Below are 12,549 nucleotides of genomic sequence, written 5' to 3' on the forward strand. Positions count from 1 at the left end.
GTGCCGGCGGCCCAGCGCGGCCTTTTCCCGCCCGGCCCGGCCCGGCCCGGCCCGGCCCTGCCCGGGGGGGGGGCCGGGGAGGCGCCGCGGCCCGGCCCGGCCCGGCCCGGCCCCTCCCCTCCCCTCCCCTCCCCTCCCGCTTCCCTCGAGCGGGCGGTGCCCGGGCGCGCGGGGGCTGCCGGGCGGTCCCGCTCTTGTGACGCAGGCCCGCGCGGCTCACTGACGTGGGGCCGCCCGGGCGGGCGCTGTGTGGTTGGTCGGCCGGCGGGGGGAGGGGTGCAGCGGCTCGGCCGCGAGCGGGCGGGCGGGCGGGCGGGCGGCGCGGGGCCGGCCGGCGCCCGGGAGCGCGAGCGAGGAGCGGGCGAAGGGTGCGCGCGGGAGCGCAGGGGAACGTGAGAGGCGGCGCGCGCGCGCCCGCGAGAGAGCACGAGCGAGCGCGCGGGGGGTGGCGCGGCGGGGAGGGGCAGGCCGCGGAGCCCCCGCGCCAGGCCGCACGGCGCGTGGCGGGCGGGAGCGGCGAGGAGGCCGGGCCGGGCCGGCGCATCTCGGCGGAGGCGGTGACAGCGCGGCCGGGCCGCAGCGGAGGAGCGCGGCCGCACGAGGCGGCCAGCGGCGGCGGGGGCCGGAGCAGCGGTGGGGGGGGGAAGGGGGCAGCAGAGGGGCCGGATCCCATCATGGCCTCGGGCGGCGGGGGCGGCGGCGGCGGCGGCGGCAAGATCCGGACCCGGCGGTACCACCTGGGCGCCGCGAAGCCTCCCTATGCGAGGAGCAAGCAGGTGAGGCGCGGCGGCGGGAGGCGGCGGGTCACCCCGGCGGGCGGGCGGGCCCTTCCCCTCTGCCCCCCCGCTTCCCTTGGCGCCCCCTCAGCGGCGGGAGGCGGCCCCGCCGGCGGAGCCGCCCCTTCCCCCCCGCCCCCCCACGTGCGAGGTTTGGGGCCGGGGTTTCCCGGTGGAACGGCCCCGGGGGAGGGGGGCGGGGAAGGGTTTCCCGCCGGGGCCGCGGGGATTGTGGGATTTCCGGGCGCTCGCCCCGCTCCCGCCGCCGCTCCGGCGGCAGCCCCGGCCCGCGGGGGGATCCTCGCCTCCCTTTTGTCTGCCGGCGGCCCGCCGGGGGAGATGCCCCCGCTCGGCGGGGAGCAAAGGCGGGAGCAGGAGGAGGAGGAGGCGGCGGCGGCGGGGGGGAAGGGGTGGGTGCTCCTTCCCCCGCCCTGCGCCTCGCAGCCCCGCGGCCGGGGGGGGCTGGCTCCCCTCCCCCGGGGGGCGTTTTGTCTCCGGGCCGTCCGATTCCTTAACGACCCCGGGACGAACACCGGGAGAGAGTCATCTGCGCCTGCTGTCTGCGTGCACCCCTCTCGGAATGAGCCCCCCCCCCGGCTCAATTGATGCTGGGTCACCGAGTGTAGTTAACTCTTCAGATTTAAGTGCATCGCTTCTAATATTTGCCTTTCTTGACAAGTTTCAAATTGCAAATGAGTTTGTGAGGGTGCCGTGTAGCTGGGCATCTTCGATTGGTTTTTTGTAGGATGCTGCGTGCAGAGCCCTCCGCTCTGCATCTGGTAGTTTCCTCCGTCTCTTGCCTGTGCCTAAATGTGCTGATGTAGTGCAAGTGAAATGTAATTCATAAGGCATTTGTTCTCCTTTGTGTAATAGGATAGAGTAGATGGATAACAAAAAAAACAATTTGTAAATTGCGACACAAAAAATCCCGTGCCGTTTAGAGTGGCTGGAGGGAAAGAAGCAGAGATCTTTCCCAATTACTGTTTGCTGAGAAATTTCAGGATGCCCAGAGACCGTGCTCTGGGAATGCCTTCCAATTGTATTTATGAACCTGAAGCTGACTGTTCAGCCAAAACCTTTACATTATTAAATCAGTAACGTAAGCTAGGGGATTGAATATTATATGCAAAATTGAGGAAGTGTTGTGCACGAGTTGTTGCTCAATTAGTTTTTATTATTTGGGAAGTACCGTACTTAGTCTTTTGTATAGTATACTGATCAGCAGTGTTGTCCTTGTAAAGCTAGCATGGTGACGCTTCATACAAAGGATCACTGCGCTTAGAGAGCAAATGTTGAAACCTCTTACGTGAGTGATAGGATAATGCTGAAATTACCGTGTTGCATGCATTGATACTATGTAGATAACTGAAACCCTACACGTGAATTTAAAATAATTAGCGTAGATGGTTTTCTCACTCTTCTATTGTCTGTTATCTCTGTGCGTTTTCCAATAGGTTTATTTAAACAATGTGCCAAAGCAAACACGTGCTTGGGGATATCTGTGGGATTCTGCCCAGAGAATGGGTGCTGCAAATCAAATACATAGATTAAATTAACAGTAATATATTGGGGGGAAAATTGTAATGATTAAATAAATAGGCAAACTGATAGATGTCAGACGTGCGCTTGTTATAATGGGTAGCTTTTTAACCCTATGCAGCTTGCTAATTTGCATTAAGTAAAAAGATGAGCTCTGGGTAGAGCGCTAACTTAAATTGGAATTAATTGGCAAGTGTTCCTATTTTCAATATAATGTTCACTCTGCAGGAGTATTCTGTGGTTTAGTGTTAATTGTCTCTCAGTAATGAGTTTGGGAAGACATGAAAGTGCTCAGTGCAATCTTGACGTGAGGTTATACCTCTGATTCTGATCCCCCTCTCCCCTAACTGTTATCGATAAGTAGGTCCATAGAAATACTTTTAATAGAACTGTTCTGTCTGCTTGCGGTCAAAACTGCAGTCCTGAAAACCCTCAGTCTTTTATCATCAAGCTCTGAAGGTGCCTAAGCACTGTACACAGTATAGCTAATAGCTTTAAAGTTCCTAGGATATCTGCATTTTTTTCTGCTCCTATGAGAGATGATGAGCATGGTGCCTGGCTCGTGATTGTCTGCTTTCTGGATGTTGTTATTTTGCCGTAGTCTCCCGGGGAGTTCAGTCAGGTGAGAATTCTCCGATTACGCCCAACATGTGCTGCAGAGTCAGTCTCCTGTAAAGTACAGCGACGGCTTTAGAAGACAGTTGGAAGAGGAGGTGCTGCCGCTGCTTTTTAAGGACTATTAGCTAAAGCATTTGTTCAGAATGTGGTAGACCCTGCTTCGGATTCCTTTTTTGCCTGGAGGAATCAACCTACATCTTCCACTTTCTGGGTGAATATCCCAGTCGCCAAGCTGTGTGTTGTCTTCAGTTCTCCCGGCTGAAGCTGTGTTGCTATCCAGAAAAAGAACGCGTGATTCACTGAGCTAGAAAGAGGGTATATAAGATGTTGCCCTCCAAGACTGGAGACATGCAGGCTCTGATCCTTGATTTCAGAAGTTGTTTGTTTTATGTTAGATGTTCCTTGGAGGAAACATGCAAAGCCTAATATTTCCTGTCCTTTTCTCCCCAAGTGCCTGATCATTAAACTTCAGAGCTGTGCTCCATTGTGTTTGTGTGTGTGTTTTTTCAAATCTAGAGCCTTTTTTTAAACAAGCCTCAAATAGGAGAGGTGAACAGACACTGTCTAGAAGAGAAGACTCTGACTTGCGGCTTGCATATTCTCCTGGAAGATGGAGATATGGGTACAGATTCCCCCACTCGTGAAGGAACTAAACCGTGGTATTTGCGCTTCTGAGCTACCATCCTGCCTTATAAAAAGTGCACTGTCAGCAGCTATATTATTAAACAAACTAACAAACAAAAAGTAGCAGCGCTGCTAAATAAAGATGGTATAGACTCACCCACCACAAAGGTTTGTGGGGGGGGGAATCCTCTGAAAGAAAAGAGCCTTTTTGTATCTCTACATTGGGCGCTCTGGGAGTAGAACTGAGGAGTCCCTCCCCACTGACTGTGCTTTCCTGCTGGCTAAATGTTGACAGCCCCACGCTGAATGCGTTGACTTCAGATTACGCAGTGCTTAGCACGCTACCTGTTTGCCCAGCCGTCGCGTGCTGAAATATCCAGCCGACTTCTCTACCGTGTAAGGAGCTTAGGCGCTTGGGTTAAAACTACAGCTTCTTTGAGAGCTAAGCACGTGCAAGTGAGGAAGCTGTTGCGTCCAACATCTGGGCTTCATCTTCCGGATGTGGCCCCGGTGCTTCCAAATGCTGGTTTGTCCTAGTCATTTAGGTAGACTGATGAGTGGAATTACTAGTGTGGATGTGTTAATGGGATGAGTGTTTACATTGTTGACTTATTAAACAGCTTCTAGTATAGTATCTCTGTGTTCCTGTTGTTAATTTTACGTTTAGTTTTGTGCTCTTGTGTGTGCCTGTGTGTGCGCTGGTTGAGCCTGGAATAGTGCCATTCTCATGCAGGTGACATACAGGTTTCAAAGATGCTAAATGTGGCTTACGGGAGAAGAGACTAAAATAACTTTTTTGGTTATTTTTTATCTGATAATTAACCATTCAAATGAAAGTGTCAGAGAACTCCGACTCTCCTGGACTTTGAAACTCTGAAGCAGAAACTTTTTGTCCCATTTGAAACTTTGAAGCAGAATTAAGCGTGAGAAAAAACAATTAGCTGAAAAGTCTTTATAACCTTCCCATAAACCTGTATGTTTATGTTCAGCTTCAGCTTAGAGCGATTTGATGTTAGCGATAGTATTTGTAGATTGAAACTTCTGCTGAGGAGCAATACGTTTTTGTTTTTTCTTAGGTGTGTACGTGCCAGTGCGTATTTATAACGTAGATGTGCTACACTGATACACAAGAACACAGTCCAAAGATATTTCCCTTGATGAAACCAGCATAAGTTTCTGCATGTTTGTAGTTGGTCTTGTGCTGATGTAGTTAGGGTATTACCTGAAAAGAGGGGACCAGAAGGCCATTGAAAGACGCATTCGCTTGTCCTGGTCATGAAAGTCCCTCTGGATTGGCGAGTTTCGCAAAGTCACTTGAGGCATCGTATTAAGATTCTGCCCAGACGGAATAGCTACAGGATCGGGAACTTAAACTATATGCAGCCATGCCTAAATCATTACATTATCACCTGCTACTGTTTTGAAGGTAGGCCAATTGTAAACTATTGTTTGATGTACGCATGGGATTTTCTTGGTGGGCGGTGACTGCAGGCCGCGGGCAGAAGGAATCTGATAAACCACCAGGTTTATTTTGGGAGGAAATTTTTAAACTCTCATGCTAAAGTGCTCCTAGAGTATCATACTGAGTAACGTAAACTAGGTAATGTTTCATAAACCTGAAGCAGAAAAATAATAATTAAAAAATAATCTTTATTAAGAAATGTCCATAGGGACCTACACAACTATAATTGTATTGGTTTAACTCCTGTCAATAGGATTGCACCTTGAAGCACACTTAGGTGGTTGTATTTATATTTGTATGCATCTCTTTGCTTGTTTTGGTTTAGTAGTAGGTTAGCACATTGAGCTGAATATGAATAGATTTGAAGAAATGTTCAATGTGTATTTAAAGATTTGTTTTAAAATAACGGGATAGTAGTTAACATCAGAGGTTTTGTCTCTGTCCCAGCAATACCAAATTGCATTAGCAAAGCAGATGTTTAAATGTGGTACTTGGTTTTCTACTGCTCCCGTAAACAAAAATGTGTCCTAGTTGGGAAGAACTTTTTAAACTGAGATATTGACAGTTTTCTGTCATTTGGGCTAACAGTACTGTCAGTGGTACAACAAATTGTAAGCGATGATTGCTATAGCACTTTATTAATATTTTGGGTTCTGTCTTTCAAAGCGTTGTCATGATAGCCTTGGAGGCTGTGAAGTATTGGAGAAAAACAGTATCAGTGAGCGGTATCTTAGGAGAAGAAAAAAGCAGATGAAATAATTGACTGTGTTAGCTGGGACACTGCAAATTGCCTTTGGTTGCTGGCAGCACATCACTTCCTCCGAGTTATTTATTCCTTCAGTCAGTAATTAGAACCGGTTCTTGCTCCCCTGCCGTGAGGGAACTGAGCTGCTGATGAGTCTAAGGACTGCGAGAGGACAGCGTTCAAAATCTCTTTTGCTTGCCTAAAAAAGTTTGAGCAGAGCTATTTCGGATCGGTGCAGATGCGGGCTACCATAGCATCGTGTAACCAATTGATAACACAGTGGGATGCCTGGCTCAGTGGACATGGGACGAGCGGTGGATGTTGTTTACTTGGACTTTAGCAAGGCCCTCAGTATGGTCTCCCATGTTATCCCTGTACCCCAGCTGGTGAAATACGGACTCATCAGGTGGACTGTAAAGTGGTTGAAAAATTAGTGGGACCATTGACCTCAAAGGGTTGTGATCAGCAGTGCAAAGTTCCAGCGGCAGTTGATTGCTAACAGAGCCTCTCAGGGGTTGATATTGGGGCTGATGCTGTTATATGTCTTTATTAACAACCTGGGATGAAGGAATGATGTGCATCCTCAGCAGGTTCCCAGATGATACCAAGCCTGGGGGAACGTCAGCCCCATCGTATGCTGAAGGGTAGGGCTGCCATTGAGGGATTTCGGCAGAACTGGGCTGCCAGGAACCTCATGAGGTTTGACAAAGGCAGATACCTTCATCTGGGACAAAACAACCTCACGTACCTGCTGAACAGCAAGTCGAACCTGAGTCAGCGGCATGCCCTTGAGGTGAAGGCGGCCAACTGCATTCTGGGCAGTATTAGTAAGAATACGGGAAGCAGGTTGAGGGAGGTGGCTTTTCCCCTCTATTCAGCACTTCCAGGACTGCATCTGGAGTGCTGTGTCCCATTATGGCCTCTCCAGTACAAAAAAAGATGTTGACATACTAGAGTGAGTCTAGTTGAGGGCCGCCAAAATGATTCGGGGGCTGAGGCACATGGCTGAGAGAGGTGGGTGTGTTCAGCTTAAGAAGAGCAAATACCAAACGAGAGTATAGAGAAGGTGGAGGAAGGCTCTTCTAGGAGGTTCGTAGCAATAGGAAAAGAGACAATGGACTCAAGTTGCAAAAATGGAAATTCCGATTTTATATTAGGAAAAATCTTGTGACTGCGAGGATAGCCAACACGTTGGAAGAACTGCCCAGAGAGGTCTGCATCCCTGCAGGTGCTCAAAACCCAGGTGGACACAGCCATGGGTGACCTGCTGTTCTTGGGCCTTCTCTGAGCAGGAGGCTGGAGTAGGGGCCCCTGGGGTGCCATACAGCCTCTGTGTGCCTGCAGTTCTGTCAGTGCTGCTGTTGGACCACCGGGCACACACAGACGTGCGGTTTCAGCGTAAACGTCAATGTTACCCTGGGTTGGTAATCCTTCTGTTGGTCCATCCTCTAATTCTGTCTTCAGGGCTATGCTGCTTTTTGAGGGAAGAAATAATGCCTCCATCTCACTGTTGCATTTTGTCTAGAGTAAATTGCAAGGGTGCCCTCAAGAAGAGAATAGCTAAGAGGCTTTTCTCTGGGGCTGCTGTTTTCCAGACCATTTTTTTAAAATGTCATCTGTTTTTTTAGTGGTAGGTCATGTGATACTCTCTTCCATTTTTCTGCTGTTAAATTGCTCTGTGGGTTTTTTGCGATCTTTTTAATGTTCTGTGTAATCAATCCAGTATTTACTGTGTAGCTATTGTATATCTACAATATGTTGAATAGTGATATTTATACAGTCATGAGAGAAGGGGGAGGAGATGTTCCTCAGTATATGTTTCTCGATATGTACTACTAAGACAATATAATGAAAACTCTTCTCTGTGCTTTTTGTAATGTACAATATAAGTCCTCAACGCAGAAGAATAATTAAGTGCCCACAGTATTTCTTTAATGAAGAATTCTAGCCATCAGGCAGAATTTTTTATTACTTTTTAGGGTATTAAATTACTTATCTGTGCGGTTTCATGAACAACTGCCTTAAATTTGGACATATTTCTTATTTTCCCTTGTACAGATCTCTTGTGCCAGGTATCTTCCCTTCTTGCCACTACATTCCTTATTTTGTTTTGCTTTATTTTGTTTTGCTTTATTTTGTTTTGCTTTATTTTGTTTTATAGTGGTGCTTAAAAGTCTTTACTTGCTTTCTCCTTATGCCTAAACAGGTCTTATCTGCCTGTTATAACTGTCTAATTGAAGGTACAACTTAAATACACCTTTTAAGGCAAAGAGATGTTAATTTTGCTAACAGCTGAGCCACTTGAAGGTCGTGTTATTCGCAGCTGTTTATGGCCACCTCTGGCGGGACATTATTATACCCCCAGCCTTGTTGGTGGAAGGGACAGGGTAAGTACTCTCTAAACCCCTTTGAGCCAAGTCAGTTGGCCCATCTTAAAATTGAGTGAAAGCAAGTATGAACTAGCTTGTTTGACTTTGCCTGAAGCATAAGTAGTTTTGCAACTTGCTGATACAGTATTTGTCATTGTGGTATTCTAGAGTACTGTACAAAAATACTTACTAATTAAAAGATCTTCTCTTAACTATGAGATTTGCTTTTCTTTGTTTTTGTTGGAGAGTTTACAAATACATTCCCCTTCTTTTGACAAGAAAAGACTTTAAATGTTTTTTCTCCCCTTTGTCTAGGAAATGCGACAGCACTAAAGCTTTCATATTGGAGCAGCAGTACTAATATTTCCGAGGGGGGGGTGTTTCCTTTGAGTTTCTATAACTCATCTCATAATTGCATGTTGCATTTAATTACAGTGCCTTTGTGTGTGTTTGGCTTGGTTGTGACCACCATATTTTTTAAAGTAAGCATAAGTTCATCTTTACATTTACCTTTGCTGGGAAAAAACGTGTATGCCAACACATGGGCACCAACGTGCGATGAAGTCCTACAGCTACAGTTTTAGCACACTCTAGCTTTGCCAATACCTGTCCCAGTAGAAAATTTTCTTTCTCCTTGCTGAGGTTGTTTATTATTGTCTCCATATCTCTGCTGGTGGAAGGAGTTGTGTGAGAGTGTCCTGGAAAGCTGGCTGACTTTGCTTTTAGTTATGATTGTATTTTGAAACAAACTCGCTTTTGAAGCAGATGCGTCTCACGACTTCTTCCCCTATTAAAGCTCAAGGTTTGGTGACCTCCAAGACTAAAGTAAACCAAGCAAAGAGTTAAACTGTTCAACTGGCGTTTTCTTTGAGACTGGATTGCAAGTCTAGTGAGGCACTGAAATATTTATGATAACAAAATAGTAAATTGGCGACAAAAAACTATACCAGTATGTGCAAGCCTGTAATATAGGTGCATTTGTAGTTTAAGTCCTCGTGAGCTAAACAGATGTAAACAAGGTTTACACTGGCTTATATGTAGCTGTGTTAGGGAATTACTGTGGAACAACTAGATAGCTGTTAAACTTAGCTATAACAGTGCACCTATTCTAATGTCAGCCCTTAGTAATTGTTATTAAACTTACTTTACAGAGTTGTAGAATGTATACAGATTTGTAGATGCCATTACCATCAATCACTAAAAAAATAATCTCTATTTGCAATGGCAATTTTTCCTGTTACGGGTAAGAGAACTGTGTTTGGAGATATTGGTTATACATTTGTGAGATGCTCTTGGTTCTGTCAGTTGAGCTGTGATGGAAAATTATGGCCAGAAAGGCACTGCTGCCCCTTACGACCGAAGACTGCTGCCATGCGGCAGAGGTGAGCCTACCTTGGCTTTACAGTTTCAGAATACTACCTTGAAATGTCAAAGAATATAAGAATAGCTGCCACTGCAGCTAAAGCAGCTGTGCCCGAGAGTCAGTGTTTTAGTTTCTCCTAGGCACCAATGCTTATATTTTTAAACCTAGTCAGGAAGTGTATGCAGCAGGGTTAAACGTGTCCTATTTACAGTAATTGCAGGGTCTGCTGGTTTAGATGAATTGTGAGGTGTAACTTTTATATGCTAGACAATGTCTATGTATGACACTTAAAAAGTAGGCAGGCTTTGAGTTGTGGTAAAATATCAGGTGATCATGGAGAATAACTAAAGATGATTCTTTGGTTACTTCATTTTAACTTATGTGTTCAACTTTGTGACTAAGATAACATTGAATGTATAACAGGATTGACGTATTACGTTTTGCAAAACCGCTAGCACGTCGTATTGTCAGCTGAGTTTGTAGATTACCATGGATAGAAAAGATATTTCAGAGGGAGCATGAGAGGACTTTGCTATCTTTTGCTAACACCACATCTAATTTAAAAATTTAATTCCAATCTTCTTGTTTGAAGATGGCGATTTACTTTGGAGTGCCACTCCAAAGTGGCAGGAATGAAATTTTGTAGCAGTAAGTACTTCATTTTGTGAAATACGCTTCAAGTTCTCTATAAAGCGCTGTCTGCACTAGAAAGCATTGGACATGGGGATGGACATCAGTAAGCTGTGGGTTGCCCCTGAATGGCATTTAACCATTGCTCCAGGAGTTGTTGCAGAATTTGGCCTGCCCTTGCTTGTGTTTTAGATACATAACATGTCCTCACAACTATGTGCCATAGATGAGCCTGTGATACCGTGTTTGTTTGTGAGTGCTTTTAGGCAAAGTGTCACTGAAAATCTTTAATTCATTGTGGGAGTCTAGTGTATTACAGGAGGTAGCAAATTTGTAGTATGGGGTATGATACCTTGAAAGCCTTTGTATGCATAAACTTCTTTTTTACTGTAAATGCAGGGAAGAGGAAGAGTTTGCCATTTCCATTATCAGTTATGTTTGGTGATGTTGAAATACTGTAATGAATTGGGTATTACTGTATAGAGGATACCTATAAATAAGATGGACAATTTTATGCCTAAACTGTGTATTCAAATTCTAAATATAAAATGTATGTTATCATACTTTGCTAAATCTGATAACTTGTACTAATGGCCTTGGAAAGACCATCTGGTGCTATGGGAAGTGTATTTCTTCATCATTATAATTCTGAAAACTTTAAAACTTCTTTTCCATGTGGTTATGTCAGAGTTTGTTATCCTGATGCCATGTTGTTTTAGCTATTGTTGTACTTGTTAAGTAAAAATAATCGGTTTAGACTACAGGGTTCCCTTACAGGAAAAGCAAAAGAGTCTGAGCAGCATTTCAATTAATGTAATTCTGCATACTGTCTATGAAACTTGCCTGCAGGCACACTGCATAAGTGCGGCAGTCTTTCAATAAAAAAATACTAACTGTACTTAGAGTCCCTTCTCAGATTAAGAATGAACTCCTTTAAAACTGCTTGCAAAGCTGTAAGCGAAAGTAGTCTCCTTAGTCTTAACTTTTTTTGGTTTTGATGCCGATAGATTTCTGTCTCAAAGCGTAACGCTGAACGTATGCTCGGTGATTTATCGGTGATTTACAGCGCCCGTCGCTGATCGCTGCTGAGGATTAACTAGAGCCTGATGTTGCGCTTCCTACAAGGAAGGGAGAAAGGTGCCTCGCACTTCGTGCTCTCTTTTGTAATGTTGTCACTGTGTCAACTAAAGGCGTGGGCAAAACTTGAGATAAAACCATTCGGCATCACAAGGATTTAACCCAGTGGGGTAGACACCAATTTATCTATCAGAGAATAGGCTGACTTGTTGCACTCAGACGGAAGTGATAATGATGGGTACAGATGTGCAAGCAGTGCCAAAAGGTAAAACGGCACCTGAATTTCCCTGGGATGTTTACTTTAAAGCTAACTAGGCTCAGGAAAATAAGGCTCACTTCAAGCAGTAAGAAGGAAATACACTGGCATCTGGAATCATAATCCCTTCTTCATGGCTTTTAGAAATAAATCTGATCTAGTCCACTTGCCTTAAAATTGTTGTTTTTCAAATGTTACATAATTAATGACATTCCTGTAACATATTGTTCATATTAAGTCATAAGTTTTACTGTCTTTTTTTCTAAATGAAATATCAAACTCTGCTGTCCTACGTCCAAATTGAAACCACTCCCTAAATAGCAAAAGCAGAGTTAGTTTAAGCCAGTCTAAGTCTGTGCCACTGCAAGAGACAGTCACGTCGTGTTTCCATTTCTATTCCTGCTTTTGCATCAGCACCGGTGCAGCCGCATGGTGAGCTGGACCAGCGACCCGGTGCCCCTGAGGGGTGGTCCTTACCGACACAGTCCATAGACAAATTTTTGGCTGCGTCTGTTTGATAGAGCCCGGATATAGTGTGTCACTTGGCTGCGTGTACGTGCTATCGGAAGGGTGAGGTGAAGAGGGGAAAGGGACGATCTTTAATGGCAGTATGGACGCAGGGTGGTTAAAAGAAGGGAGAAGTTTTGTTTCTTCTTCCTCTCGTCCTGCCTGCCCGATCTTCCTCTCTCTCTCGGGCCAGTTCTGGTGCACCGAGCCAGTTGAACTCATTAGTCCAGCAGAGAAACATGTTCTTTTTGCCAGATGAACGAATTCAGCTAGTACGGAGAGTAGCCTGCTATGCGCCAGAGCTGGCATGAGGTAACCGTGGGGGATGGAGAGAGCACGAAAATTCCTTTTTGATGGCTGGAAGTGGTGAGATCGATCTGCTCTGTCTCAGTGAACTTCACCATTAGGTTTAGGTTTTCTTTTTGAGGACTTACTGATTCATATGTTTTAATAACTCAAACTTTGAAATGGGAAGCAAAGAAATCCCTGAGAGGCCTGGAGGTAAAAACTTGATGCTTTTCAGAGGTGTGCATACGGTGCAGTGGAAATTAGCTCTCTTATCCGGTTGTGTATTTTGCATCTC

At 45.8% G+C, this 12,549-nt stretch overlaps 1 protein-coding gene across 8 annotated transcripts in view; it reads left to right on the top strand.

Annotated features, from left to right (window-relative positions):
- The first annotated feature begins 301 nt into the window (after nt 1–301).
- Nucleotides 302–12,549, top strand: part of NUP153 (nucleoporin 153) — a 47,356-nt gene continuing 35,108 nt past the window's right edge. For 6 of the 8 annotated variants that reach the window (XM_087763697.1, XM_087763709.1, XM_087763703.1 and 3 more), the window contains exon 1: nt 303–776. In XM_087763697.1, the coding sequence (XP_087619823.1) occupies nt 675–776 (102 nt within the window). In that variant the 5' untranslated portion in view covers nt 303–674. Of the gene's footprint in view, nt 777–12,549 lie in introns of all 8 variants that reach the window. The other 2 variants (XM_087763723.1, XM_087763718.1) reach the window with 2 other exon arrangements.

The sequence above is a fragment of the Nipponia nippon genome, unplaced genomic scaffold (genome assembly GCF_047370975.1).
Source record: "Nipponia nippon isolate SJK-2023a ecotype South Korea unplaced genomic scaffold, ASM4737097v1 scaffold_1, whole genome shotgun sequence".
In the NCBI taxonomy this organism is placed as follows: domain Eukaryota; kingdom Metazoa; phylum Chordata; class Aves; order Pelecaniformes; family Threskiornithidae; genus Nipponia; species Nipponia nippon.